Source organism: Pristis pectinata, chromosome 28, assembly GCF_009764475.1.
Source record: "Pristis pectinata isolate sPriPec2 chromosome 28, sPriPec2.1.pri, whole genome shotgun sequence".
In the NCBI taxonomy this organism is placed as follows: Eukaryota; Metazoa; Chordata; class Chondrichthyes; order Rhinopristiformes; family Pristidae; genus Pristis; species Pristis pectinata.
The window spans coordinates 22,512,929-22,540,094 of record NC_067432.1 but is presented as its reverse complement, the minus strand read 5'-3'; the positions used below and the strand labels follow the sequence as shown (position 1 = coordinate 22,540,094).

The window sequence follows — 27,166 nt, the reverse complement described above, 5'->3', positions numbered from 1 at the left end:
TGTCCAGGAGCTAGTTTAAAATTCCTTTGGTATTGGACATTGTAATGTTTATAAGGATAGCAGAAGTATTATGTAATGCAAAATGTTTTGTTCTGCTGCTCAGAGTGTACATGCCTCCTTAAGCCAACCAGTAATTATCTGTAACAAGAACCAACTAATTTTCCTTTGGTGTATCCCGAAGTCATTCAGAACTTATTTGCAGATGAATATACATTTCTGGTTCCTTTCCTAGATGCAGAAAAAAATTGGGAAATAATTATTCCACTTTAAAAGTAATTTTGAAGTTATGATACCTTCTGACAATTTGACATTTAATAGACTCAAAATTAAGTGCCCACTAGTGGCATCTGGTCTGGTTTTGGTCTTCTTACTTTGATATTTAAGGGATCATGCTTGACCTGTCCCTTTCATTGGTGGCAGAGCCTTCAGAGTGCCATATTTTCCAGAATTTCTTCCATAAACATTGCATTTTTACTTCTATATTCACTTAAAATAAACTTTTGTAATGAAAGACACTCGTAGATTATTAACTGTATACAATTATATAATACCAAGCTAGAGGGGTTTTGGGTTAAAACATAACAGAAAAATAGCTATCTGGGAGACTTTTAGCACAATGGCAGAAATATAAAGTATTGCAGATTATGGAATGGAGCTGAATAGATTAAGGAATGTTTTTCCAGTGCCATAAAAATTTGAAAAGATAAAATTTTAATGGCATGCATATTAAAGGGTAACAACTATTCTTAACTTAACTGGTAGCACCTATTTCATTAGCAAAGACCCAGAATATGATGACATATAATTTTCATGATAGGCTTGAGGATACTGATATTAAAAAACACATTAAACCATTTGAAGAATTTGAAGGGTCTTGACAAGATGGATGTGAGAGGACCTTTCCTCTTCTGGGAGAATCTAGAATGCAGTGACAATGTTTAAAAGTAAAAGGTTGCCCATTTAAGGCAGTGATGAGGTGATTTTATTCTCTCTCTGAGGGTCGTGTCTTGGAATTCTCATTTCCTGCATCTGCTACATGTCGATCTTCATCTGTTCAGTTCGGTGGTTTCTAGGGAGGAAAAAAGTAGCAAACATGCAAGTGAAACATATTAAATTGGAAGAAAGACTGAGTTACTTTATCACTGAGATTTACAGCTGTTTGGTCCGTATGTACAGGAGCTATTTAGTTTAATTTAATTTTTCAACTTTTGGTCCGTAGCCCCATGGGCTATAGAATATCAAGTGCTCATCCAGATGCTTTTAAATGTTATGATGGTTTACAACCATTACCCTTTCAGTCAGCATGTTCAAGATCTACAGGATTGGCGAGTAATTTAATCACAGTCTTAAATGGATATATCATGTTGTGGACCTTGCTGCAGTGACAGAATAATATATTAAGATTTATATGATTACAATATTCCTGTCTTTGCAAAATGATGACATAGAGTTTAATCTTTACCATAAAGGGAATAATATGCTAGGTCAGATCACTCCCTTTCCAATGATTCTGCCTGTTCACATGAAATTTAATGCATTGCTAATAATTCACATAATTGTAGTTGTATTGTATTTGATGCATTACTTGATAACACAAACACAGTTGTGACAATCTCATGCCTTGTGTTGCTTCTTAAGGCTCATGATTTTTGTGCCCCTGCTTTCACACACATTTGCACTTGGACTCATTATCGACATTGTTTGTGGACTCTTGTAATGGCACAGTTTGTTCTGATCATTTCATAAACACCATCCTTGAATTCAACTGACTCAATCCAATCTATGCCCATAATTGCTGGTACATAGCCCATGACTATACAATGATGCTGGATACTGAACCCATCTCTCCTCACCTTCATAACTCAGAGTGTCTCTCCTCCATAGATATCCAATACTCTTTAATAAACAATCAAATCATTTTTATACAAAAGTTTCTGCTATGAGTGCAATCGATAATCCAGAGACATTTGGGGTAGCACAGCAAGTAGAGCAGCTATCTCACAGCTCTAGTGACCCGTCTTCAATCCTGATCTCCATTGCTGTCTGGGTGGAATTTGTATCTTCTCCCAGTGACCCCATGGGCTCCCCCCCAGTATCCTGGTTTTTTCATAGATCCCAAAGGCTAGCAGGTTGGTATGTAAATTTACCACTGTGTGGAGATGTTGGTGGGAACATGGGGAGAATAAAATTTTATTAGTGTAAGTGGTTACTTGACGATTACCTTGGATTCAGTGGGCTAAGTGACCTGTTTCCATGTCGTATGACTCTGACATGACATTCTGAAAATTACTGTGCTCATATTATGTTCAAGCCTATTTAATTGCTGCCAAATGTAAAACCTCCCATATACTAGCGCAATTGGACTAGTATACAGAAAGCTGGAAGTTTCTTATCAATGTCGATTAAAAATGATTTTCACAAAAATAATATTTTTAAACTCTGTCACTGTCCATTAATAACCCAATTTCAAAAGAGCAAAAATGGCGGCAAAAATAATAACAAAATTATTTAACAGATGCCTTGGTGCATGTTAATCAGTTTGTTGAAGGATGAAAGCTAAATAAAGAAGCATGAAGACCCAGTTTCCTGGAGGTGCCTAATGATAATCAGTCACAGGGAAAACTAAGTATGGTATAGTTTCCTGGGGAAAATTATAAATTGATTGCATGTATAACGTCATCACTTGTGCAATTGATGCAAAAATCATTAGATGAGATATCTTTATTAGTCACATGTACATCGAAACACTCAGTGAAATGCATCTTTTGCATAGAGTGTTCTGGGGGCAGCCCTCAAGTGTCGCCACACTTCTGGAGCCAACATAGCATGCCCACAACTTGCTAACCCGTACGTCTTCGGAATGTGGGAGGAAACCGGAGCACCTGGAGGAATCCCACACAGACACAGGGAGAACGTACAAACTCCTTACAGACAGTGGCCGGAATTGAACCCGGGTCACTGGCGCTGTAATAACGTTACGCTAACCATAAAAAGGGGCACACTGGTGGATCATACAAGTGAATTTACATATTTACATGAACAACCTGGAAATGTCTGTTATGTGAATAAATTTCCATGCAAATGTTATTGGCAGGCACAGTAGTGTAGCGGTTAGCATAATGCTATTACAGCACCAGCGACCCGGGTTCAATTCCAGCTGCTGTCTGTAAGGAGTTTGTACGTTCTTCCCATATCTGCATGAGTTTCCTCCGGGTGCTCTGGTTTCCTCCCACATTCCAAAGGCGTACAGGTTAGGAGCTGTGGTCATGCTATGTTGGTGCCAGAAGCATGGCGACACTTGCAGCTGCCCCCAGAACACTCTACGCAAAAAAGATGCATCTCACTGTGTGTTTCGATGTACATGTGACTAAAAGAAATCTTATCTTATTGTATAAAGTCATCTAAGGGTATTGTCCTTGATGTGTATGTAAGATTATGTTGTCAAGACTTGTAACAACATTGTTGTTAAGGTGTAACTGCAGTAAAATAAATAGTGTTGCAATAATTTCCATTGGACACAGACTATACTAAGTGGAAGATAAACTGAAAAAAAACAGGAATGCAAAAACAAATCTTGATCACATAACTGCAGTATTCATGAATATATAGTTTCTGTCATCGTAAACTCTGCTGATGGAGATTTAAGACAAGTAATGCTAAGCAATTTTGTAACCAAATGTTATACAGCACAGAAGTGACTCGTCCATGTCAACCAAGTTGTCTACCCAAGCTAGTCCCCTTTCCCCATGTTTGGCCCATATCACTCTAAACCTTTCCTATTCATTTACTTGTCTAAATGTCTCAATGAATATCAAGAGAAAATCACTCCAAGGAAGGAAGTTGTGGTTGCTGGAGGTCTATCATCCCAACCCCAGGATACTGCTGCAGGAGTTTCTCAGAGCAGCCCTCATACTCAGCTGCATTCAGCTGCTTCCTCAATAACGTTCCTTCCATCAAAACTTGAAAGTAGGGTTATTTGCTGATGATTGGGCAATGTTCAATTCCTTTTCCATCTCCTCAGCAAATGAAATAGTCCATGCCTGCATGCAGAAAACCCAGGCAATGTGTAGGCATGGATCAATAAATGGGAAGAAACATCCACACCACAAAGCTATTTCCAGCAAAAAGCATTTGAATGCTTGACATTTGATAGCAGTACCATAACCAGATCCCCAAAATCAATCTCCTGGGAATCACCATTGACCAGAATCTTGTCTGGACCTGCCACATAAATGCTGTGGCTACAAGAAAAGGTCAGAGGCTGATATATGCATTGTATGGTAATGTTAATAATACCAATTTGAGAGTAAAATCCTGACATAGACTTGACCTGAAACATTGACTCTGTTTCTTCTCTTAAATACAAACAAAAGATGTTGTAAGCACTCAGCAGGTCAGGCAGCACCTGTGGAAAGGGAAACAGTTAACTCTTCAGGTCCAGGATCCTTCATCAAAACTGGGAAAGAAAGGAAACAAGTTTGTTTCATGTAACAGAGAAGGTGGGGGAGGGATGAGTAGAACAAAGAGAATATCTCTGATTACTTAATCTGCTGAGACCAGATTACTTAATACAGCAGTTAAATTGCAGTTAAATTCAGATTAAGCTTCTTGGTCTATTTTTGCTATTGTTAAGTCTGGGGGATATGCACAGCACACCAGATTATACAAAAAAAAATAGCCAAAATGGTGATAGCAGAAATGGCCAGTTCTGATATAGACAGGAGGAAAGAGTGAGTTACCTAAGGTTAGAGAATTTTGTATTGAGTCCTGAAGGTTACAATGTGCCCTGATGAGAGATGAAGTATTTTTCCTCAAGCTTGCGTTGGGCCTCATTGTAACAGTGCAAAAGAGCACAGGCACACTGGTCAAAGAGAGAGTGGGATGGAAAATTAAAGTGGCAAATGACCAGAAGATTGGGATCACTCTTGTTGATAGCACAGGCACTCCAGAAAACAATCGCCAATCCCACTTCACTGTTCCTCTTCCCATTGGTGCTGCTTGACCTGCTGGGTATTTCCAATATTCCCTATTTTGTTGCAACATTGCTTTGATTGAAAGGCAACACCAAGCAGAGAATAAAATATTAAAGCATTTTAATTTTATAGTCTTTCTGAATGAAAGACTTTGGTAAAGGAATGAAATCAAAATTTGTATCCCAGCGGCAGTAGCTCAATTGCAACATTAGCCTTGATTGAGCTACTCCATATCTGAATAATACAAAAGGGCCCTCCTTGAACAGATCTCAGTCCTCCATTAATTATTTACTGTCTCTCCTTTGTGGCTCCCCCAAGTTACCACTCCCTAATGCTCATGACCATCACTCAACCATCTTCCTCCACCCAACCCCCCACCGCTCACTTCTGCAACACCCCCTCTACCCCCCCAAACCCACTCCAAGCTACTAGACAAGGTCCCCACCCACCACTTCCCCTTACTGCTGATCATGGGCTCCAAGCTCAGTGATCACTGGTATCTGACTCTCTCCACAATTCATCCTTCCGATCCATAACCCTAACTCCATTATCCCCAGCCTTCCTTCTCTGCACCTCTCTCAGCCTGGCCATGGATCACACTTGCACATGCTTTGTAGTGGTGTGATGCATGAAGGTCACTCCTTTCTTCATGTAAGTCCAACTCAGTAATACTCAACTTGTACTCTGGCACTACCCAATTTCAGCATGGTAGATCCACAGCTCAAGTGATCATTGGTGCACTGTGCAGCAACTGATCCATGTGCCATTGAAGGCACCAATGAATTCCCAGACAATTATACTGGAAATCAGCTCACTCTGCCAAAATGAATGATTCATTATGATGAGTTTTCATGAATTACACTCATTTGCAGTCTTTCAGGGGGATTTATTAAATTGTTTTTAGTCACAAAGGTACTTAAGAGATGGGTGCAAAGCTTTGAGGTATTAAATATATCTACTGTAAAAAAAATACATCAAAGGAACTTGTAGGTTCTGTTTAATTTTTTTTATAAATTAATTTCAGCTTATTTAAGTTGGTTTGTTTTCAGAGAGTGGACTTGACGCTCTGATTATTTTTTTCCTGATAAACCTACTTTTAACTCTATTCATAAACAGTAGTCTTGCAGATTACCACTCTTAAAAGTGTCAAGTGATGTTTAGTGATACAAGAAAAAAAAGATTGCGTTATAAAGTATTCCCCCATTGTGCAGTTTACAGAAGATTTTACATTTGTGACTATCAGCTGAAATTGAGCAGAAAATTGCGCAATAAAATTAGTAAGTAAACTGTTGTAGTTTGAATGCAATTTGCTGATATCACCCAAAATGGAAAGTCTGACTTGTAGTTTGGAAATACCTTTTCTTATGACTTTTTGAAAATAATTTGCCAATTAAAAGAGATCAGTGGTACTTGGTGTGCTGGAGAGATTTTGTATCTTGCTTTAAAGTTTGGTTGTTATGGGGGTGTTCCCTGGAAACTATGAATAGACAAAACTCTTTTGTTATTTATGTGCAAAATAGAAAATGATAACGCTTTACAGGTTCAGTTTAATTTCCTTTTCTTTCCCATCTCCTGCCAGTGAGAAGATTCAAGAGTGCTAAGAGTCCTCCAGTATCTTGACAACTAGCTATTTGTAAAGTGGGATCATATGTCTGCAACCTACTTTAAAGTGGGGAAGAAACATCTCGGCTGAGGCTGATCCTAATGTTAAGTCTCTCCCCACAGACTGTCTAAGACCCAAAACAAAATGTTGCCTGCCAGCCTCGAGCCTTGCTCAGGTGGCCACAGATTCCATACCATCTCCAGCACCAATTCCTACCATCAGTACAGGGCCTAACCTTCCCCTGCTATGTCTTAGCCCACTATCACCTAGTCCACCAAACTCAGCTCCACCCTCTCAAGGTTGCCACAATTTTTTATGCATTTCTTTCAAACAAAATCAATCAATGTTCATAAAAGCCCAATTCCTAAAATTGTTAAAACCCAAAAATTGCATGCTGTATCTTATTTGGATGAAAAAAGCGGTACGAACTAGAGGTTCAGTATTGGCAGTAAAATCACACTGAGAGATTGAGAGACATAGAGAATGATGAAATATGAAAGGGCCAAAGGAAGTACAAACCATAATACTTATGGATGAGGAGGAACACTTTGTCCATAATTTTTATTCCACTCAGAAGCATAGCCACCCCTATTATTACAGAATCAAGTTTTGCTTTAGATTCATCCAAAATTTTAGTGGTCACCATTCGCCAGAAATGCATCTGAACCAGCAACATAAATAGTGCAACTACAAGAGCAGGCCAGGGTGTCCTGTGGCAAGTGACTCCCTGAAGACTCTAATCGGCTTTCCAACCTCTGCAAAGCAAAAGTCAGGAATATAATGGAATACTTTCCATTTGCAGCTCCAACTACGCTCAAGAAACCCAACACCATCCAGAACAAAATAATTTGACTGATATCCTATCTACCACCCTAAACCAGCAGGGCACTGTGGATGTAGTGTATAGCATCTAAAAGTTGCAGTGTATTTACTTGCTAGGTTATTCTAAGAGCACCTCCCAAATCTGCAACCCCTACAACCAAGAAAGAAAAGAGCAATGAGTACACAGGATCACCACCATTTGAAGGTTCTCCTTAAAGTCGCACTACATCCTGGTTTGGAAATATATTTGCTGGCTCTTCATTGTTACTGGATCTAAATCCTAAAACCTCCAACTCAACAACAATGTGTACCTTCAACAGACTAATGTCAGCAGTTCAAGCAGCTGGCTTACCACCACTTTCCTGAGGGCCTTTGATGCTATGGAATAGATGCTGCCCAACCAGGGACACCTACATCCTAAAAAAGGAATAAATTAAAAGAACTAAAAATCTATTTTTTCCATCTGAACTGTAGAAGCATCAATGATTTCTATAATCAAATAAGGTTTAAAGAACTTTACTATCTGTACAATTTGTAAACAGCATATAGATTTGAAATACCTGCATGCTTTATAAATAAAAAATTTGTTACCAGCTTAATAAACTGAATGTGCAATAAAATAATGTCAAATAAAAGTTTTAAATTTGGATTTTGTCAGAATTATGTCTATATACCCAGAAAATAAAATTATTTCATTTCCTTGTAAATACAATTCTAAAAGGAGTATGTGGAATAAGAATTTGCATCCTGGAGATAAGTGAGCAGGGACAAAGGTTTGTGGTTGAGATGGAGTCACAGGCTGATTGAAAATACAATCTGAATTGTTGCTGTTCACTGAACCATGGCAGCATCTTGCAAAATTGTGGGGAAGCGATTTTTCTCACACAGGACTTGTCATGGGCATAATCCTCACAAATCCCAATCCTTCTGTGAAGTTATGCATGGTAAATACAAGTGTTGACTGAGAAGCCCAAACTTGCATGGAGATTCTTCCACAAGTGTTTGAGAGATATGAAGGCAGTGATTCTCAATGGAATAGCTGCTTCAGTCATGGATCTGAAAAGGGATGTCTGAACCTAGAATACAATATAGGTTTGGAAAACTGCAACTCCAGTGGGGGATCAGGCATCATAGCATAGAAGTGGAGACATGGAAGCAAGCAAAGAAGTATTACACAGCCCCAAAGAAGGAAATCAAAGCTCTTATTTTGACCAGAAAAACAACTGGTCAAATGGCAAACATTCAATAGCTGGCTTCATTGGTGGATTCCAAGCAGGCTGAAGCTTGGCAGACCTTTTAACTTGAGCTCATATTGGCCTTCCTCCTTTAGTTCATGGCATGTTTTTATAGTTTGGACTGGCATGATTTGCACTCAGTTTTACACAGAATAGATGAGCTTCTTTCAGTCAGTCTTTTTGCCTTGCGTAACAAAGGAAGCTCCCAGGAGGTGTATTTCTGAAGTCTGCAGATGTAATGCCTCCTTGAGGGTTATGAGGTGGAAAGAAAAGGTCCAGGAATAGGTTGTGGAACTATAAATCTTCTCCATCATTCAATAAGATTGTGGCTGAATGGATTTATACCAGATGCAAAAATTCATACTTGAAAGATGTGATTCCATGGCTGTATAATCATATGTGCTAGTTTGAATTGTTGCTTTTCATTTTCTCACTACTTTTCTCTGAAGGTCACAGATAAAGCCAATTTGCTTAAAACAGTCACTCTCTTGTGAACCAAAGCTTGTGCCTCTCTACATGGATGTAAGGCTTTGCATCTCAATATTTAACAACTCAGCTTTAACTGTTAATTCTGATTCTGTGTACACTCCAGGGAAATAGCTTTTTTTTTGCAAATAATTTCAGTAAAGGGGGGGAATTGAAGTTGGATCCAAGCAGCCAAGAAACAAATGCAAAAGGAGAGGCATAAGCACATATCTCATCAAAGACTGTAGTGGTTGCAAAGGCTTAAGGGGAATAACTTGCATTTGTACAGCACTTTCAGCAAAGTAAATTTTCCTCTCTGGATGAGGAGAGCCTATCTTACCCACAACATTCCAGAGACCAGCAATGAGGCTCTGAGCAGCATCAGGACTCCAATAACAAAAAAAAGAAGCCCTGCCCCTGAAATTCCGAAATGAATGACATAGACATTCAGAAACTTAAATTTCCAATGAATTAATTTTAAAATTGTAATTTTTGGAAGATACAATTAACAATAGCACTTAAGTAATGAAGAAAATTAAACAAAACATAAATAACTAAATAAAAATTATCTTGCCTTCTGCTTGTCATAGATCCTGAGCCAGAATTTGAGAATTGATTCTACAGCTTAAGTGCCTGGGAATCTCAGCAAGATAGTTGAGCCAGCAGTCAAGTATATTGAGACATGTACCACCAACCAATAGACTTAGGACTTTCTCACTTGACCACGTATGCTTGGAAGTGCTGGACTTGCTGCCATATAAATGAATAATTACCAGTAGTTCCATTTGCAACAGTTGGATTTAAAAAAAAATCAGGGCAAGTGATCAAGAGCTTGGGTAAAAAGATCAAAAGTGGTGGTATTCAGAGGGACCTTGGTGTCGCTGTACACAAATTACTGAAAGTTAACATGCAGGTATAGTAAGCAATTAAGAAGGAAAATAGTAGGTTGGCCTTTATTATAGGAGGATTTGCTTGCAAGAGTAAAGACATGTTATTGCATTCATCTAGGGCTCCGTGCAGGTCTGGTCTCCCACCTAAAGAAGCATGCACTTGCAATGAAGCAGTGCAGCAAATGTTCACCAAATTAATTCCTGGATGGGGGGGGGGGGTTTATCCAAGGAGGGGAGATTGAGCAGATAGGGCCTGTCTTGAGTCTATGAGAATGAGAGGTGATCTAATTGAAAAATATAAAATTCTTGCAGGGCATGACAGTATAGATGCAGGGATGCTGTTTCCCCTGACAAGAGTGATAGAATCAGGGGTCACAGTCTCAAAATAAGGAGTTGACTATGCAGAACTGAGATAAGAAGAAATTTCTTCAGAGGGTAGTGAATCTTTGGAATTCTCTACCAAAGATGGTTGTGGAGGCTTACCCAGTATATTCAAAGCAAAAATTGATAGAATTTTAGATGTTAAGGGGATCGAGGGATATGGGGTTAGTGCAGAAAAGTGGTGCTAAATAAAGGTCAGCCTTGATCTTATTGAATGGTGGAGTAGATTTAAGGAATGAATTTTCCTACCCTTGTTTCTATTTCTTACATTCTTATGTTTTTGTGACATCATATTTTGTTTGATAACAGTTCCGTATGATGTTTTATAGTTTTTAAAGGCACAATAAAGGTCAGTTGTTCCTGAAAGGAGTAAGGTTTCTAGTGTGTTAATTCTTCAGGCAATGTTGCATTTTTTTTGTTCAGGAGAATGCAATTTTGCAACTTGCAGTCCCAGCATACACCAAGGGATGGTGCATTAAAATTTTACCCCAAATGTTTGAGCAGTCTAACCTCATTATAAAGCTGTTTACATTACGAGTTAGAGGAACCACAAAGACGACTGTTTTAAAAATAGAACACAGCATATTCCTACAGATTACCGAATGTGATTTACTGCATATATTTACTAAATCAAAGTATAGCATTACACTATAAACAAAAAGTTCTCATTCAAGAGATAATTTGCAGAAATTATTTGTGCACTGTTGAATACAACCTGATACTGATCAGTTTTTGTTTTTTTTCATTTCCATTAACTTCTATATAATTGGGAATATCATGTACAACTTGTTAAGACAACACACTCTGATAGCTTTGTCATATAAATCAACAGTATGTGGCTAGAAACCATAGTTGGTGTTAACATATGTACATTTACCTACATTTTTCTTTGCTCTTTTATCAAAAGCAATGTTCCATTTAATTTAAATTGATAATTTCTCTGTTTTAATCAATTTCCAAATTTCAAGCCTGTATTCTGCACCACTATGTGGCAGTATTACAGAATATATACATATATATATTTGTTTTAAATTATTTTGTGCTATCTCCCAATCACTATCAAAAGTAAACTGTACTCATAAGTAAACATTATCTCCTTTTTATTTAACAGACGACATCATTGTCCACATTTGCCAACAAGACTATTCGACAAGGCACTGGATCCTTGTCTGTTGACTGAATACCATGAGAAATACCCTCCACATGGAGATATCAAGCCTCCCAGCAGCTTTAAACCAAAACTGGAATATCTGTGTAATCGTGACAAAATGGACGGCAACTCAACATTTAAGTAAATGTCTTAAGACAATTGTTTGGATATCTGTAAGGCATATACGGATGCACAAATGCAATTGTTTAGCTAATTTTCAAGTACACATTTCATTGATCTTGCTATTTGTGCGACTATATTTATGGTATCACAAGATAGAAATTTGTCCTTTGTCACATGAAATAAGTGCATGATAATAGTAATGTATGCATACAGAACCATCAAGTCACAAGGTCACAGGGTCAATAAGGCCAGAGAGTTAAATGCATGGCTCAAAGATTGGTGTGGGAGAAGTGGGTTTGAATTCATGGGACATTGGCACAAGTATTGGGGAAGGAGGGAGCTGTTCTGATGGGACAGGCTCCACCTGAACCATGCTGGGACCAGGGTCCTGGCAATTTGCATAACTAGGGCTGTGGATAGGGCTTTAAACTAAATAGTAGGAGGGTGGGTTCAACAGATTGGAAAAGTATGGATAAAGTAAAAGGGAAAAGGGAGTGCAAGAGAGGTTACTGAAGTCTCCAGAATGAAAAACAAGACAGAAAGTTTAAAAAGGGATGAGAATTTAACTTCAGGCAACATGGAAACAAATTTGAGAAGAGGGGTAGTGAATACAGGACTGAAGGTATTATACTTGAATGCACACAGTACACGAAACGAGGTAGATGAGCTTGTAGCGCAGTTAGAAATTGGCAAGTACGATGTTGTGGACATCAGAGTTGTGGCTGAAAGAAGATCACAGCTGGGACCTAAACAGCCATGGATACACATCCTATCAAAAAGACAGGCATGTGGGCAGAGGGGGTGGGGTAGCTCTCGGTAAAAAATGAAATCAAATCTTTAGCAAGAAGTGACAAAGGATCAGAAGATGTAGAATCCTTGTGAGTAGAGTTAAGAAACTGCAAAGATAAAAAGACTCTGATGGAAGTTATATACAGGCCTCCGAATAGCAGCCAGGATATGGGGTACAAATTAAAACAGGAGATAGAAAAGGCATGTAAGAGAGGCAATGTTACGGTGGCCATGGGGACTTCAATATGCAGGTAGACTGGGAAAATCAGGTTGGCACTGGATCCCAAGAGAGGGAATTTGTAGATTGCCTACGAGATGGCATTTTAGAGCAGCTTGTGGTTGAGCCCACTAGGGAAAAGGCAATTCTGGATTTGGTGTTATGTAATGAACCATATTTGATTACGGAGCATAAGGTAAAGGAGCCCTTAGGAGGCAGTGATCATAATATGATAGAATTCACCCTGCAGTTTGAGGGAGAGAAACTAAAATCGGATGTATCAGTGTAACAGTTGAGTGAAGGTAACTAGAGAGGCATGAGAGAAGAGCTGGCCAAAGTTGATAGGAAGGGGACCCTAGCAGGGATGACGGTAGAGCAGCAATGGCAGGAGTTCCTGGGAGTAATTCAGAAGATGCAGGATCATTTCATCCCAAAGAAGAAGCGTTCTAAAAGGAGGATGATACAACTGTAGCTAACAAGGGAAGTCAAAGACAGCATAAAAGCAAAAGAGACAGCATACAATTTTGAAAAAATTAGCAGGAAGCTAGAGGATTGGGAAGCTTTTAAAAACCAACAGAAGGCAACTGAAAAAGCAATAAGGGGAAAAAAGATGAAATACGAATGTAAGCTAGCTAATAATATAAAAGAGGATACCAAAAGTTTTTTCAGATATATAAAGAGTAAAAGAGAGGCAAGAGTGGATATTGGACTGCTGGAAAATGATGCTGGAGTAGTTATGGGGAACAAAGAAATGGTGGAAGAACTGAATAAGTATTTTGGGTCAGTCTTCACTGTGGAAAGCACCAGCATCATGCCAGAAATTTGAGAGTCAGGGGGGCAGGAGTGAGTGTAGTCTCTATTAATAAGGAGAAGATGCTTGGGAAGCTGAAAGGTCTGAAGGTAGGTAAGTGGCCTGGGCTGAATGGACTACACCCCAGGGTTCTGAAAGAGGTAGTTAAAGAGATTGTGGAGGCATTAGTAGTGATCTTTCAAGAATCTATGGAGTCAGGAATGGTTCCAGAAGACTGGAAAATAACAAAAGTCACTCCACTCTTTAAGAAGGGAGGGAGACAAAGGACAGCAAATTATAGACCGGTGAGCCTGACCTAGTGGTTGGTAAGATTTTATAGTCCATTATTAAGGATGAGGTTTCTGGGTACTTGGAAGCACATGATAATATAGGCCAAAGTCAGCAAGGTTTCCTTAAGGGGAAATCTTGCCTGACAAATCTGTTAGAATTCTTTGAGGAAATAACAGGCAGGATAGATAAAGGAGAGTCAGTGGATGTTATTTACTTGAAGTTTCAGAAGGCCTTTGACAAAGTGCCGCACATGAGGCTGCTGAACAAGATAGGAGCCCATAGTATTACAGGAAAGGTACTACCATGGATAGAAGATTGGTTGACTGGAAGAAGGCAAAGAGTGGGAATAATGGGGGTCTTTTCTGGTTGGCTGTCGATGACTAGTGGTGTTTCTCAGGGGTCGGTGTTGGGTCTGCTACTTTTCATGCTTTATATTATTGATCTGGATGACAGGATTGATGGCTTTGTGGCCAAGTTTGTGGATGATACAAAGATAGGTGCAGGGGCATGTAGTGTTGAGAAAGCAGGGAGTCTGCAGATGGACTTGAACAGGTTGGGAGATTGGGCCAAGAAGTGGCAGATGGAATTCAGCTTAGACAAGTGTATGGTCATGCACTTTGCTAGAAGGAATAAAGGCATAGACTATGTTCTAAACAAGGAGAGAATTCAGAAGTCAGAGATGCAAAGGAACTTGGGGGTCCTATTGCAGGATTCACAAGGTTAACTTGCAGGTTGAGTCAGTAGTAAGGAAGGCAAACGCAATGTTAGCATTCATTTTGAGAGGACTAGAATATAAGTCAAGGATGTAATGCTAAGGCTTTATAAGGTGTTGGTCAGACCATATTTGGAGTATTGTGAGCAGTTTTGGGCTCCATATCTAAGGAAGGATGTGCTGGCGTCGGAGAGGGTCCAGAGGAGGTTTATGATCCCAGGTATGAAAGGGTTAACATATGAGGAGTTTAGAATGATGGGGGGGGATATCATTGAAACCTACTGAATATTGAAAGGCCTGAATAGAGTGGACGTGGAGAGGATGTTTCTAGTAGTGGGAGAGTCTAGGTCCAGAGGGCACAGCCTCAGAATAAAAGGATGCTCCTTTAGAACTAAGATGAGGAGGAATTTCTTTCGCTAGAGGGTGGTGAATCTGTGGAATACATTTCCACAGACGGCTGTGGAGGCCAAATCATTGGGTATATATAAAGCGGAGGTTGACAGGTTCTTGATCAGTGAGGGCATCAAAGGTTACGGGGAGAAAGCAGGAGAATGGGGTTGAGAAGGAAAAATAAATCAGCCACGATCAAATGCAGAGCAGACTTGATGGACTGAATGCCCTAATTCTGCTCCTATGTTTTATGGTCATATGATCAAGTCCTTGTATTGTGATATTAATTCACAATAATTAGTTTTGTATACAGGTCAGAAATTGTCCCTGGATAACAGGATTTCCTTTGCATAAGAATGGCTTGATAAAAACTGCTTTGGGTATTTATAGATGGTATATGTAGAGCACTGTTTTGTTATTTCTGTTTGGCTTTCCTCACTGGTTTTAAATTATTGGGGTTCATTTTTGGCTGAATAATGTAGAAATTCAAATCTGTATCACAATTTCTCCTCTGTTCACTCCTATAGAAAGTATAACTTAATTATAAGAATGCCAAATGGCAAAGGGTGCAGGTAATCCACCCAGATTTAATCTGTTTGGAGTTTTCATAGTCTTTCTTGAATGGTGAACATCAGCAGGAACTGTGAGAAACAGGCACACTTTATTTGTAAATGGTTAAGGTTTAAATGACTTTTAATAGTGTGTGCAGCATTTTACAACTATGCAATCAACTCAGAGAAAATACTTCAGGTTACATGTATTGTCAGAAGGCCTAACATGTGTCAAGAGTTTGGAATATTGATGAGGCAGTGAAGGGTGAATAGTACAAATTCTTCATCAGAGAGCATGGCTAGAAATTTATAAGCCAGTAAAAATGTGCTGAACTGATGCAGCATAGGGGTCTTGTGCCTTTTGTCCCAGTGCCACAGGTATGTTGTTTTCATGTCCATGCCTTCTTCAAGAATACGTGTGTATTTAAAACATGAATTACATTTATTTTCTGCATAGTCTGTGTTAAGTGCAAGTGATTCCATGAGTATTAGATCCTCGTTTATAATCAACCAGCACTAAAGAATATCATCTTTTACATACTGTGGGTGATGACTGTAGAATCCAACCACAGATGCAATTCAATCCACAGTGGAGATGAACAGCTCCACAGATATGGGAGTGGACTCCAAGATTCACAACTGCTAATCTTGATAAACCTGAAATATAAACGCAAGGATGATTTGGAATCCAAGGGTTCAGGAAGTTTCCCACCTGGGCTAAGATGAAATGGAAATGCAAGAGTAGGTGCTGAGGTCAGGAGGGTTGAGACCTTCAAGTTTCTGGAAGTGAACATCACCAACAGCCTGTCCTGGTCAAATCATGTAGATGCCACGGCCAAGAAAGCTCACCAGTGCCTCTACTTCCTCAGCAGGCTAAAGAAATTTGGATTGTCCCCTTTGATTCTCACCAACTTTTACTGATGCACCATAGAAAGCATCCTATCTGGATGTATCACGGCTTGGTACGGCAACTGCTCTGTCCAGGACCGCAAGAAACTGCAGAGAGTTGTGGACACAGCCCAGCACATTACAGACACCAGTCTCCCCTCCTTGGACTCTTGTCTTTACTCCTTGTTGTCTTGGCAAAGCAGCCAGCATAATCAAAGACCCCACCCACCCGGGACATTCTCTCTTCTCTCCTCTTCCATCGAGTAGAAGATACAGGAGCCTGAGGGCACATATCACCAGATTTAAGGACAGCTTCTACCCCACTGTGATAAGACTATTGAACAGTTCCCTTATACAATGAGATGGACTATGACTTCACGATCTACCTTGTTGTGACCTTGCACCTTATTGCACTGCACTTTCTCTGTAGCTGTGACACTTTACTCTGTACTGTTACTATTTTTACCTGTACTACATCAATGCACTCTGTAATAACTCAATGTAACTGCACTGTGTAATGAACTGACCTGTACGATCGATATGCAGGACAAGTTTTTGATTGTACCTCAGTACAAGTGACAATAATAAACCAATACCAATACCAATACCAAGGAATAACAGTGTCATTACTGGTCACAGCATTAAAGTAAATTTAATGACTACATTTGTGTGGTCAAATATCGAAAGAAACAAATCCAGTTTGCATGCACAATTTCCTATCCTCTCCTACATGCATAATCATACACTCACATATTCACTCTCTCTCACATACTAAACTATTCACCTTTAGCAGCCACTTTGTTCACACACACTGAAACACACTAATAATCTTCTACAGGAGAAGGTTTCTTGAAATAGGCAGGCCTTCCAAGCTTACTGGGGAAGAGGGTGCTTGCAATTATGGGCTCAACTGTCACAGAGCCAATGACCCCAGGGTGATCAGAAATCCTTGAGGTTGACTGTACGTTCGTATTCTATCCACCCTCCTACACCCCACTTCCTCACATCCCCACAATTTCTTCAGATGGATAACATGCAGTTGATTCAGAAAACCACTCTAACCCAGCACCAAAGCTTACCACAACCATATCTGTATGCTTTTTGCATTTCAGATTTATAGACCACATCACAAAAAAACTATGTTGAGCCAGGAAGTAGTAGACAGAGCATCACTGCATTTGTTTTTCTGATCTACCAGCTTGGATCATGGCATTTTTCAGAACTTGGGGCACTTGTCATCTGTGCACCACAGTGGGAAAAGGTGACATATGTGTCTACTCCCAAGAGGATAAGTTCTACTCTGGAGGATTCAGAAGATGACTTACACTAGGCCACCCTACAGACAAAGTTGAATGTATGCAGAAGTGTCTGGTGCATTATGCGATAAGCTGCCAAGATGTCAGAGAGCATGGAGGAGTCCAGCTCCAACCTTGCAGAGTTCTTTGTATGGTGCTTGATGCCAATCCTTTCCGTCATGGAAGTAGTGCCCAGCTCCATGTCAGCAAGTGCAGAACCAACCATTGTGCAGTTTTTGATGACCGAGGTTTCAGTTTTTATTGCAGCACCAGCAGAGGCTACCCAGAGTCTTGGCGCTACAGCAGAATTTGGAACTGTTGCTATCCAAACAAAGTGAGCCAAGCTTGAGTGATTGCCAGTTGATTTTTTCCCCCTTGACAGGATATTTGAAGCTGTGACAATGCATTTGTGATTTGTCTTCCAGCAACTTATAACCTCTTTGATGCCTCTGCCTTGGTGAGCATTGATGGGTCTGTGGAGTACGAATCTGGTGGCCTTTCTTGGTATTTGTACTTTCACCACTACCAATATGCCAGTGCCCTTTGCAGCTTCCTGTCAGCCAGGTCGTAGCAGACTGCTGATGTCCATGGAGCCACGGTGCAGTCAGAGGCCAAGTCTAATCAGAAATGATAACTAGATATTGCAGATATCTATTGCCTTCTAACAGGGAGCAGCTGTTACTGTTTTTGGTCTAGCCCTGAAGTAACAGCCAGGCAAAGGTACTTGAAAGACCGGTGCTGAATTCACAAGGATTGTATGATAATGTTCTTGAAAGCATTTTTAACTTTATGTTGAATACCTTTGTTTTGGCTTTCATGATTTATGCTGAAGGTGGCGTTGAAATTCAAAGTCAGAGAGGGAGCCTATATTGGCCTGAGTCCATTGTTTTAATCACTTTAAGGACCATGCTGTTAATCACCTGACAAATCAAAATAATGGCATTGGTTCCGCAAAAACACATCAGAACAGAAATTCTTCATTGGTTTATTATATTACATTCCTAATATGTATACATTTTGTTTACTCCTTCTAAAATTTGATTCCATTGAATTCAATGCTAACTCGCTCCAGATGCCAATCTCTTCACCTGATGATAACACATCCTGTATGTTCAGAAAAAGATTATTTTGAAGCATTCAAAATAATATAATTTATGTTTGAACATGATTAGCATATCAATCTAGTACTTTCTCTTAATGATGGTATATGTTTTGTTTAACTTCCAACTGTTGAGATTATCTTAGAGTGACAGTGATGATGCAAATCGTCTGCCACCACAAGAATGCACTTTTGATTCTGGTCTGTCTTCTCTCCTCAATTGCTTCTCTCTTGTGGACACCAGAAGAACTATATGGAGTTTTAGGCAGACACCAAATTTTCCTGATTTTTAAAACTAAAATGCCCTCCTCTTGTATAGCAACATTGTGCACTTGGGGCAAACATGTTGTGCAAACTGGATCTCTTGCCTCTCATGATGCAAGTAATGGGAAAGGCATTGTATCTCATATGTTTGTCATTTCTATTTATTAGAATATGGCTGTTTATAAATGTATGAGCATTGTATACATTCCCTGTCACTCCTGGCAGGACATCTTGATAGTTGTAAGAGGAAAAAAGCTCCTTAAATTACCTATCATTCGGTGTCATACCATGGAATTTGTACAACTCTTTTTTGATTAAAAAAACTCCCTGTATTTTCTACATGTATTTGAATCATTTCACCTCATCATCCTCTGATTTCATAATAACAATTCAAATATCAATGTAACCTTGGTGTCAGCTTCATCACTTTTTATTCCATCATGCATATTCTAGTTTAGAAAATCACCAAAAATTAATTTTAAGAATCTTGTTTTTACTTAATTATTTTCTGCCCAACCCTCTGTGGTTCCAACATACTGATGATTCAGCCTTTCCATTCATTGATTTGTTCTATTTGCACTGCTCTCCTCATCATGTGGCCTGCCTTTAAACATCTCAGAATACTTTGCAGCTTTTCATAATCTGAACCATAGTTTCGATAAAATTCTTTAAGCATCGGTAGGTCTTCAGGATAAATCACTTCTACGTTCTTTTTCAGGTTTTAGACAGACCCAGTATTCATCTCATTCCAGGTGGCACCAGAAAAAAAATCACACAGATTAACATACAGTATATTTGCAGGGCGATGTGACTGAATTATTTAAGAGGATATTTGGATGGATGAATTGAAGAAGGCCTCTCCGGTGACAGCTTTCCTCAACCCTCCACACTCAGCACATGAAATGGAAAAATGTTTGTGCAAGCTTTAAACATGCTATATAATGCATTTTATGCATGAATTTGGAAGTAGGACAACTTGGAGACAGACTTTATTTTATTTCTTACTGCAAATTTGAAATATTATTATAAAATGCTGCACATTGCACTATACAGTCTGAGGAAGGTATCACAGCTGGTAATTTGACAGCAGTAGAGAGAAAGGCAAAAATAAGTGCAAGAAGAAGAAAGGTATAAACACCCTATGAAGGAGATTAGGCTGGAAGTGAGTTGTGATACAACTTCATAGCTTAAGTCTTTTCGTGAGGGAATATTTCTCTGATTTATTTTTAATGAAGAGACCATATTTTTCCCCTTTATGGTTTGTATTCTTTTCAATAAAGTGACAATTGATATGGGTAATGCATTTATCAGAACTTGTACATCATAAACATTCATATGATTCCAGCTACAGTTGTGATCCATGTGTTTTCTGAACTAAGGCATTGTAAGTTGCTGTCTAGTATTGTCCTTGAGATTCAGTATGCTTGTTATCTAGAACTATATAGTGCACATAACATATTCCAGAGCAAATGAATAACAGCCTGCTTAATCTTTCATTTGTGTTTTGTTTCAATGCTTAAAAAAAAATCCTTTTCCACCACTGCTTCTTTTTTGAATAGGGAGACCAGTTCTGTGTATATAAGAACACAAGAAAATAGGAACAGGAATAGTCCACCAGGCCCCTCAAGTTTGCCCTGCCATTCAATATGATCATGGCTGATCTATGCTGGCCTAAATTCCTCTACTTTGCCAGTTCCCTGTGACCCTTAGTTCCTCAATATCTCAAATATTTATCTATTTCCACCTTAAATACATCTAATGATCAGGCCTCCACCACCCTCTAGAGGCAGAGAGTTCCAGAGATTCACTACCCCCTGAGAGAAGCAATTTCTACGTACTTCAGTATTAAATGACCGGCCCCTTATTTTGGAACTTTGCTCCCTTGTTTGTGACTCTCCCACCTGTGAAAACATCTCAACATCTACCCTACAAACACCCTTAGCATCTTATATGTCTGAATAAGGTGATTCCTCATTCTTCTAATCTCCAAGGAATACAGACCCAAACTGTTCAGCATCTCTTGATAGGACAACCCTCTCATTCCAAAAATTAGCCCTGTAAATCTCCTTTAGATTGCCTCCTAAGCTGCTTTTTCCTTTCTTAGGTAAGGAGACCAAAACTGTACACAGTATTTCAGCTGTGGCTTCATCAACACCATATATAATTGTAACTAAACCTCCTAATTTTTTTAAACTCCAACCCTTTGGCAATAAAACCCAACCTGCCTTTTGCCACCTTAACTACTTGTTGGACCTGTCTGCTAATATTTTGTGATTCATATTCTAAAACATCTAGATTCTCCTGAACTTCTCTCATTTTCAGTCACTCTCAATTTAGATGATAATCTACCTTTTGATTCCTCTTACTGAAGTACATCACTTCACACCTTTCCACATTTGCCAGGTTTTCACCCAATCTGTCTATATCCCGTTGCAGAATCACAAAGTTCTCATCACAACATGCCCTTCCACCTATTTGGTAATGGTAATGGTTTATTATTGTCACTTGTACCGAGGTACAGTGAAAAGCTCGTCTTACAAACTGATCATACAGGTCAATTCATTACACAGTGCAGTTACATTGAGTTAGTACAGCGGAGTAAAGTGTCACAGCTACAGAAAAAGTGCAGTGCAATAAGGTTCAAGGTAGATCGTGAGGTCATAGTCCACCTCATTGCATAAGGGAACTGTTCAATAGTCTTATCACAGTGGGGTAGAAGCTGTCCTTCAGTCTAGTGGTATGTGCCTTCAGGCTCCTGTACCTTCTACCCCATGGAAGAGGAGAAAAGAGAAAATGTCCCAGGTGGGTGGGGTCTTTGATTATGCTGGCTGCTTCGCCAAGACAACGAGAGGTAAAGACAGAGTCCAAGGAGGGGAGGCTGGTGCCGTAATGCGCTGAGCTGTGTCCATAACTCTCTGCAGTTTCTTGCGGTCCTGGACAGAGCAGTTGCCATACCAAGCCATGATACATCCAGATAGGATGCTTTCTATGGTGCATCTGTAAAAGTTGGTGAGAGTCAAAGGGGACAAACCAAATTTCTTTAGCCTCCTGAGGAAGTAGAGGCACTGGTGAGCTTTCTTGGCTGTGGTTTCTCCGTGATTTGACCAGGACAGGCTGTTAGCGATGTTCACTCCCAGGAACTTGAAGCTGTCAACCCTCTTGACCTCAGCACCATTGATGTAGACAGGTGCATGTACACAGCCCCCTTTCCTGAAGTCAATGACCAACTCTTTTGCTGACATTGAGAGAAAGGTTATTGTCATGACACCATTCCACTAAGCTCTCTATCTCCCTCCTGTACTCTGACTCATTGCTGTTTGAGATACGGCCTACAACGGTGGTATCATCTGCAAACTTGTAGATGGAGTTAGAGCAGAATCTGGCCACACACCTTACATTTCATTCCCTCCTCTCAGTCATTAATGTAAATAGTAAACAATTGAAGGCCAAGAACCAATTCCTGGAGTACTCCACTGGTTAAATTCCTCCAGCCTGAAAAGTACCCATTTATACCAACTCTGTTTCCTATGTGACAGCCAGTTTTCAGTCTATGCAAACACACTTCTTCCAATAACTTAGGTTGTTAATTTATGCACCATGTAGTCATAGCAATGTTCTAAATAAATTCATTGTTACCTTTATGCGTATGAATATTTTACTCTAAAAAGCCCATTGCTCTTCATGACATTATCTTGCGTTGCAACTGTAGGTCATTTAGTTTTCTGTGTTACCAAGTCTCTTTGCTCCCTAATTCCACTTAACTTCTTATCATCCAAGTAACAAGGAGTTTCCTTATGCTTTCTGTCAAAACACACCACTTTACATGTTGCTGCATTGAAGCCAATTTGTTATTTATCCACCCATTCTGATGAGATCTTCCTATGTTTTAATGCAGTGTCCTTTGACCATACAGTCACCCCATTCACCACTGCAACCCTCCTTCATCACAATATGGAATCACCTAATATTTTGATGTCACTGTGTCCAGTCATTTCCTAATATGGGAAATAGCAATAGCTTACCATCTTTCTGCCAGTCTGAGAAACTTCCTTAAACAAGAAATGTTGATTAGCTTGTAAACTGCTCGAGAGGGGTGAAACTAAAAATAGACACACTCACCAAATGCAAATCTCACTGCAATAACCAACACCGATCAGAGCTGATGAATAGAGAAACCAAATTCCTCACTGACTCACTTGCCACATTGGCAGCCCAACTCAAAGTTTCCACCTGCACAAATCATGAAAGCTGGAACCAACAATTTTCTATGTCTCCTCAATAACATTCGGATATAATTGTTATCTAATTACCCTTATAAATCCTTAGTGCCTTTCAACCACGTGCCACTACCTAGCATTATACATGCAGGGCCACCCTGCAACTGCAGCCAAGTTGGTTGCCTTCCTGCAGTTGAGCAAGCAACAGGTGGGCCTAGAGGATCACCATTTGTAGATTCATCCTAAGGTGGCCTGCCTTCTGATTGTAACAGCCAGCAAAAACAACAACGTTCTGGGTTTGTTGGCAGATAGCCAACTGCAAATGAATTTCCCATACTCTGGCTGTGATCTGCTCTTGCCAGCTTTATTATCACTTGCTGATCCCAAATCTAAACTAGCCTTTACAATGTGCTGTGCCAGGGTTTCTTCTGCTGTGAAATCCTGTAATCGTAAGGGATAAGTGAGTGGAGGAAGTTTTGTAGGGAAGCCTTGCTTGCTGGGGTGTCCTACACATCAGTAATAATAAGACACTAATATTTGGTCATGTGGAGTGGATTGAGTAAGTGGGATATATCTGAGCTGTCAGGATTTTGTCAGACAAAGGAGATTGTGGGATGAGGGATGGTAAGGTGTGAGAGGGGGAATTGGACAGAGCCTACAATTGTCATTAATAATTTCCAATGTACCTATGGTCAGAAGCTCAGGTCAGCTGGGTTGATGATCATAAACAGTATCTCTTCTAAATTACTGACTACTGATCTTGGAAGGGGTTCCTCCTCTTGCTACAATCACCTTCTATAAACAAACCTCTTCCACAAGCAAGAATGTTGGTGAACGTGTTTAAATAAGAAAAAGAAGCAGGAGTCAACCACTCACCCTTTCTTCTAGTCAAAACCTCACGGCTAATCTGTCATCTTAGTATCACATTCCCATACTAACCCGAAGTCCCTTGATACCATTTATATCCAAAAATATATCAATCTCTCTCTTGAATAGACTCAGCAACTGAGCCTCCACGGGACATTTGGGAAGAGAATTCCAAACATTCTCTACCTCTGGCTGCAAACATTTCTTTTTCATCTCAGTCTTTAAAGGCTGACTGTTCATTTTGAGAGTGTGTTCACTGGTTTTACACATCCTGGCCAGGGGAAACATCATCCCTGTATCCATCCAGTCAAGCCTGATAAGAAATTTGAAAACAATAGGTGCTGGCATTCTCTCCTCGGCTGAAGCTCTCCCAGCTTCCTTAAAAAGGAGAATTACATATGCTACCTTCTGATATGTGGGAACTATCCTAGAATCTATGGAATTTTGGAGGATGACAGCTGCCACTGCCCTGTCTCCACAGCCATCTCATTCAAAACCTTGGTGTACAGTCCATTAGGTCCTGAGGATTTATCAGTTTTCAATCACATTAATTTCTCTAATGCTCTTTTTTAACTAATAATAATTTCTCAGTTCATTATTCACCCCGGACCTGTTGTTCTTCACTATTTCCAGGAGATTTTGTCTGTGCAGACAGAAAACGTATACTGTATGTTTAATTTCTCTGCCATTTTCTTTGTTGTCAATATAACTTATCTTGCTTCAGTTTGTAAGGGAACCAGATTAACTTCTGCTAATCTTTGCTCTTTTATCTATCGAAATTATTAGGCCATTTTAATTTGCCAAGAAACATAACTTTTATAATCCATTTTTCTTTCCTCATCAGGTTTTTGCAAGTTCTATGCTAAGTTCTGAAATTTTCTGAATTTTCAGGTTTACTGTTCTTTTTGGCAACATTACTAGCGTTCCCTTTTGATCCAATACTATCTTTAATTTCTCGTTTGCCACAGCTGGACCACACTTTGTTAAGTTTCATGCCTTAAAAAGGTAGTATACAACAAAAGGATATACACCTATTAATTAAATGTTTGCTATTGCTTGTTTACTATAAAACCTCCTAATGTAGTTTGCAATTTTACCACAGCCAAATCATATTTCACACCTTTGTAGTTCACTTTGTTTAGATAAGACCCTGCTTTCAAAATGAACCAAATCACTTTCAATCTTTACAGAAAATTCTGTCATATTTTGTTTAGTAGTTCCTAAAGGCCCCTTGCCTCCAAGATTATTAACTAACCCTTCTCCTTATGTAAAGCTAGATCTAAAATAGCTTGTTCCCTCATAGTCCTTCAACACATTAATCTAGAAAACCATTTTTTTTAAAGAAAACACTCCATGAATTTGTTGTCTGCACTGTTACTGTTAATTTGGTTTGTCCAAACTATATGCAGATTTATTGTATTGCCATTGTGATATGTACCTTAAATTTCCTGTTTTATACTTTATCCTAAATTACCACTTTTTTGTTGCACCTCTGAACAACTCATGCCAATGTTTTCTGCTCTTTCTGTTTCTTAGCTTCACTCAATCTGGTTCAGCTTCTTGATTTTTTTGAGCAATGATCCATTCTCCCTACTGCATTTATCTCATTGTTTATTATCAGGGCCGCCCCACTTCCTTAGTCATTTCACCTCTTCTAAAAGGTAAGTATTCAGAAATGTTTAACTTTGCAACCATACCTCTGTAACGACTATTAGATCATACCCATGTATTTCCATTTGTACCATTAACATCCATATCATTAATGAAGAAATCACACAACAATACGACAAACAAGCAAGGATCCCCTGTGCAGCAGCATTTTAGCATACCTTTTGTGGGCTTATGAATTTCTTGGCAACTGTATCCAACTATTGAACACTGCGCACAATTGGCTTCCAATAACAAGCAACTGATGTACTATCATGGGTGTTTTGCAAGGCTTGTGCTATTTGTTGGAAAAGCCCATGATTTGAGATTTGAATAAAAATATGTGCATTGTAAAATGCCTGTGCTTCCAGGCTTTAAATACTTGCCTCCAGGGAACACAATGAGAGAATAGAGCTATGGTTGGAACACAGGAGAGAGACTAAACATTGGAATCATTGAAGCTTACAGTATCGGTATTCCTTCACCATTGTAAGGAAATTTGGAGTGCTGGAGAAGCCGGAAAAAGATACCACTGCGAAACAACTCTCAGTGGAATATAAAATCTGTGAACAGATGGATCTTGACTTCGAAAGAGCAAGGCTGTATTCATTTTCTTACACAAATAGTTCTTCTTTGAGTGGTGTGCCTAACAATATCAGTGAAGAAGGCAATGGATGAGGATATGGACAAAGAAATGTGGAATGGTTCAAATCAACCAAGAGCTGTGGATACACCAGTGTCTGGAATTATACATACCAATTGGCCCAGGTATTTTTGGATATTCTGGGAATGGAGAGAATTTTTAGTATTTTTTCTGGGTGACTGATATGGTTTTAAAAAAAAAATCAACTCAGAGAATGCAGATGCTGGAATCTGGAGCAACACACAAAACACTGAAGGAACTTAGCAGGTCAGGTAGCATTAATGGAGGGAAATGGACAGTCAGCATCCATAGATATGCATCAAAGGGGAGAAGTCATAAGCAGACAAGTCAACTGATTATAGCTTCTGAGAGGAACTCATTGCATTCATTGAAAAGGTTTTGCAACTAGAACAGATTTACCATGCAGACAAAACTATACTTCATCAGAAGTGTTTACTGACCAAAGGCCTGACATTGGAGACCAAACAGTATGCTTCCTGCCCCAAGTCTAGCAGTGAAAAGCTAATCCTTATATGCCATGAGAATGCAACTGGTTCATATAAACTCAAATTCTGTGTGATTGGCAAAGTGAAAAAAAAAAATGCTTCTGGATGATTAATATACCAATGGATCACTTTATCTGAATATTGGTGTGGAAGAATCATACCTTTTTCAAAGTGTGTTTTGACATGAATTTTGTTCCTCACTTCATGGTGCTTCTGCAATAACTGAGCTTGCTGGTAAAGATGTATTGCTCCTCTCATTCCAATGAAATTTTTTTCTCATGTAAAATATTGCCATCTTTTAACACCAACTGTGACTTATGTTATCCAATCCATGGACCAGGGAGAACATTAAGAGGAA

At 39.3% G+C, this 27,166-nt stretch overlaps 1 protein-coding gene across 1 annotated transcript in view; it reads left to right on the top strand.

The window, feature by feature from the left end:
• saxo2 (stabilizer of axonemal microtubules 2) overlaps nucleotides 1–27,166 on the top strand; it is a 39,347-nt gene that overhangs the window by 6,230 nt on the left and 5,951 nt on the right. The window contains exon 3 of the mRNA XM_052040287.1: nucleotides 11,481–11,660. Coding sequence (XP_051896247.1) covers nucleotides 11,481–11,660 — 180 coding nt within the window. The remainder of the gene's footprint in view (nucleotides 1–11,480; nucleotides 11,661–27,166) is intronic.